Source organism: Ptychodera flava, chromosome 19 (assembly GCF_041260155.1).
Source record: "Ptychodera flava strain L36383 chromosome 19, AS_Pfla_20210202, whole genome shotgun sequence".
NCBI classification, from domain to species: Eukaryota; Metazoa; Hemichordata; class Enteropneusta; family Ptychoderidae; genus Ptychodera; species Ptychodera flava.
Window position 1 is genome coordinate 18,412,647 of NC_091946.1, and position 3,323 is coordinate 18,415,969.

Below are 3,323 nucleotides of genomic sequence, written 5' to 3' on the forward strand. Positions count from 1 at the left end.
CTAATAGACATTGATGGCATCGCTTGCTTATGTTAGGGTAACTTTACAGTATGCCTTGATTTGTTTTGTAAATTTCCCAGGGACGAATTGGACTATGGAAATCGTTGATGCCATTCAGCACATTGATAACCTGGACATACTGAAGGAAAGATCACTGATGGAAAAAATGCCCATGCTAGAGCTTGGTCCATCGACCCATCCTGATCTGGTGGAAGACGGTATTGTTGGTATACCATCGAACATCCTGACCTATTTCAACAATGCTCCCTCCCCAAGAAGGATGCCGACTCATCTTTTGCCGGAGTTTTCTCCGACTCAGCTGTTTACGAAGAAGCCAAAAGTAGGATTTAGTTACTTGTTTCTTACACAAAACTGTCGAATAGAAATAGTTCTGCATGCGTTTGAGGTAGGAAGTGCCCGGATCCACTAAAGACTAAGTCTCTCTTTTCGCTCATCTAAGTGTATGTTCTGTCGGCAGTAGTTTATTAGCCAAAGATCATCGCATTATCGGTGCATTTGCCCTCTCGTCCGAATGAAAGTCTTCTTTGCCTCAACCTGTTAGCCATCTGCCATATTTAACTCGCTCATTTTTTTTATGTCGTGAAATTTCTCAAAATTGTCTTCCGCAGACAGTCATAGTGAACCGAAACCCGAAGGACTGCCTCGCTTCCCTGCGTAGCTGGCATGCGTCGGTTCGATTTTTGAAGCCAATCTCGTGGGACGAGATCTTCGAACAGTACATGAGAGGACACAGTAAGTTTACGCGATCGACGACTCAACTGACTACCTGTTGACAGATGTGAAATTATAAGAATGTTAAAAACAATCGTCAAAAACCCCATCTTCAGATGGACTTGTTCTCAGTAAATATTAAAATAAAACTGGACAAATTTACTATCTCCACAATGCAATTTGACCTCGTGAATCTAGCATAGGACACATAACGACAACCCCTTTCTTAAATTAACAAAGAAAACGGCTGGATAAAACAAAAAAGATCGAAGAATTTGGTGTATGGGTATTGAGCCTTGGGCAACACCTGTCATTTGCACAGGATATTGTGTGTGGCCCAGTGTACTGGTAGAAAAAGCACTACCGTGAACAATTCATATGTCATCATGCCAGGAATCAGTCAGCCGGGGTCTTGACTAAAAACTTACATTTTAAGTGGAAACCATATTTATTGGCAATCTCATTTCAGGCCATAAACATGGAAAAATTTGCTAAAACATTTGCGTCGAAGGCGGACCTATGCATACAGTCAATTACATGAATATCCCTGGATCAGAGATTCATGCGAAATGGACATTTTCGCTGTGTGGAATCTCAGACGACTACCACAATGAGGTTGAGTAAAATCTATACAAAGGAGAACGCCCTCTACATCATATTCATTAACATATTCCCTTTGCACATCCACAGCAGTGTACGGTGATTATTGTCACTTTACCAAGGCATGGGCCAAGTACAAGAATGAACCTTGGGTGCTGTGGATGCAATACGAAGACATGAAAATGGTGAGAGTGATGCAGACAGAATCCTGTGAATCCAATATAAAATTATGCATTCAAGTCTAGTTGGATGTACGTCGACAAAATTCAATAATATCTCAGAGCCAAGAGTACCAATCATCGATATAGTATTTATTCATATTATTCTAGATTGTTTCATTTATTCTTGTTTTTTTTCATCCGGTATACTTAGAGTGTGATAGATTGCTCGACAAAGCTCTTCTCAAACTCAATTTTTAAGCAGTAACGCGGATGTCGAAATCTGCATCGTTTTTGTTTATTAACAAAAACAATTGCCATTAGTAACCTGAGATAGAACAAAGGAATACATATTAATGGGAAGCTTTGAATTTTGATATATTGTGAGTGCACGTACAGGGCTATGGGTATGCTAAACACGCACAGCAAACATAACTTTTCCGCCTGCCCAGGTTTGTGGTGCGAAAATCCGACCATGCAAATATGATTTTACTCTTCCTAGTACGCGAGAGATTGCTGAAACTGTGTGTTGGTAGTTCAAAGAGCTGTAGGTTTTTGAAAACAAAAATTTCAAAAAAACATCTGATTGACTATCATGCATATATGTCTCTTATAACGTGACCGTAACACTTAGTCAGTATGGTTGTACTAAGTATGATCCATGTTATAAACTTATATACATAGCTAAACCCCCACTCCTGAAACGTACCAAATTTCGTTTTGCATACCTCATTTCAATCATCAACGGCTTGGAACAAGTGTTCATATAAGTATAGGTAATATGACTAGAGGTTGAACAACACACTCATTAATATATTGTTTGTCCTGTGATAAACCATGTTCGTGCCCAAAGTCCTATGATACGTACTGATCTCGGGAAAAAGGTGTTTGCAACGTTTTAGGGATAATCGGTCTATTACGGAGAAGTCGGTCATAAGTGTTCGATCGATCAACGATAACCCCTTCACGGAGAGGAGACAATTAAGTCCCCTTGTGCGGTAATTTGTTTCGCCAGACACTTAGAGACCAACATTGACAAGGAAGGTCGGGTGATCTAGCGAAATCCAAAGTTTCATCAGATTTCTAAGAAAGTTAAAAACCATACTCACAGCTAATTCGCATCATTGCACTGAGATAAGTAAATGAAACAGAGAGAGGGAAAGAGAGAGAGAAACAGAGAGAGGGAAAGCGAGATAGTAGTTTACATACCACTGACCAAGCAAATATTTGGAACGAGAATGCTATTGTTCTTGTAAGCATTTTTTTCATTTTCAGAATCATAAAGGCGCCGTCAAAAGAATCGCCGAATTCATGGGCAAAACGCTGACTGAGGGACAGATTGATGAAGTGGTTCGTGTCACGAGCTTCGATTACATGAAAGAGGCTAACAAAACAATTAAAGGACGAGACGTGATGCTCCGACCGGAGGGTGCCTGGCAGAGAAAAGGTACTATTAGGGCAAGAAAACCCATATATATGCACGCTTGCGCTTTCTCTACAACCTGACACACCCTACTAAAAGCAGCCTATCCCTAAATGATGCAGTCTTGCAAAATACGTCAGCAAATTGAAAACTTTGTCGCAAGTCACTTTCTCCCTTCTTTTTAGTGCTTAACCAACGAAGCGTGATACAATCAAAGAGCTTTAAACGTATCGCTGAACGTACATCAAGCAGAAAAGAAATAAATATGTTTATCATTATATATACCCTTTTTCCCTTCAGGTGTATCCGGCGATTGGAAGAACACGTTCACTGTGGCCCAAAACGAGATTTTCGATAAACATTACGCCGAAAACATCAAAGGTTATGAAGACTTGAAGTACAAGTTCTGA

At 40.1% G+C, this 3,323-nt stretch overlaps 1 protein-coding gene across 1 annotated transcript; it reads left to right on the forward strand.

Annotated features, from left to right (window-relative positions):
- On the forward strand, positions 1 to 3,323 carry LOC139118069 (sulfotransferase 1C2-like). Its single transcript, XM_070681364.1, has 5 exons — positions 1 to 340; positions 630 to 753; positions 1,423 to 1,517; positions 2,766 to 2,937; positions 3,214 to 3,323. The coding sequence occupies exons 1-5, from the start codon at positions 14 to 16 to the stop codon at positions 3,321 to 3,323; spliced, it is 828 nt and encodes a 275-aa protein (XP_070537465.1). The 5' UTR covers positions 1 to 13.

Bases quoted from the DNA above. Each gene is read 5' to 3' on its own strand.
- LOC139118069 (XM_070681364.1), top strand. From the start codon at position 14: ATGGCATCGCTTGCTTATGTTAGGGTAACTTTACAGTATGCCTTGATT. The intron at 341-629 runs GTAGGATTTAGT...TGTCTTCCGCAG, and splicing joins TGTTTACGAAGAAGCCAAAA to ACAGTCATAGTGAACCGAAA. The intron at 754-1,422 runs GTAAGTTTACGC...GCACATCCACAG, and splicing joins ACAGTACATGAGAGGACACA to CAGTGTACGGTGATTATTGT.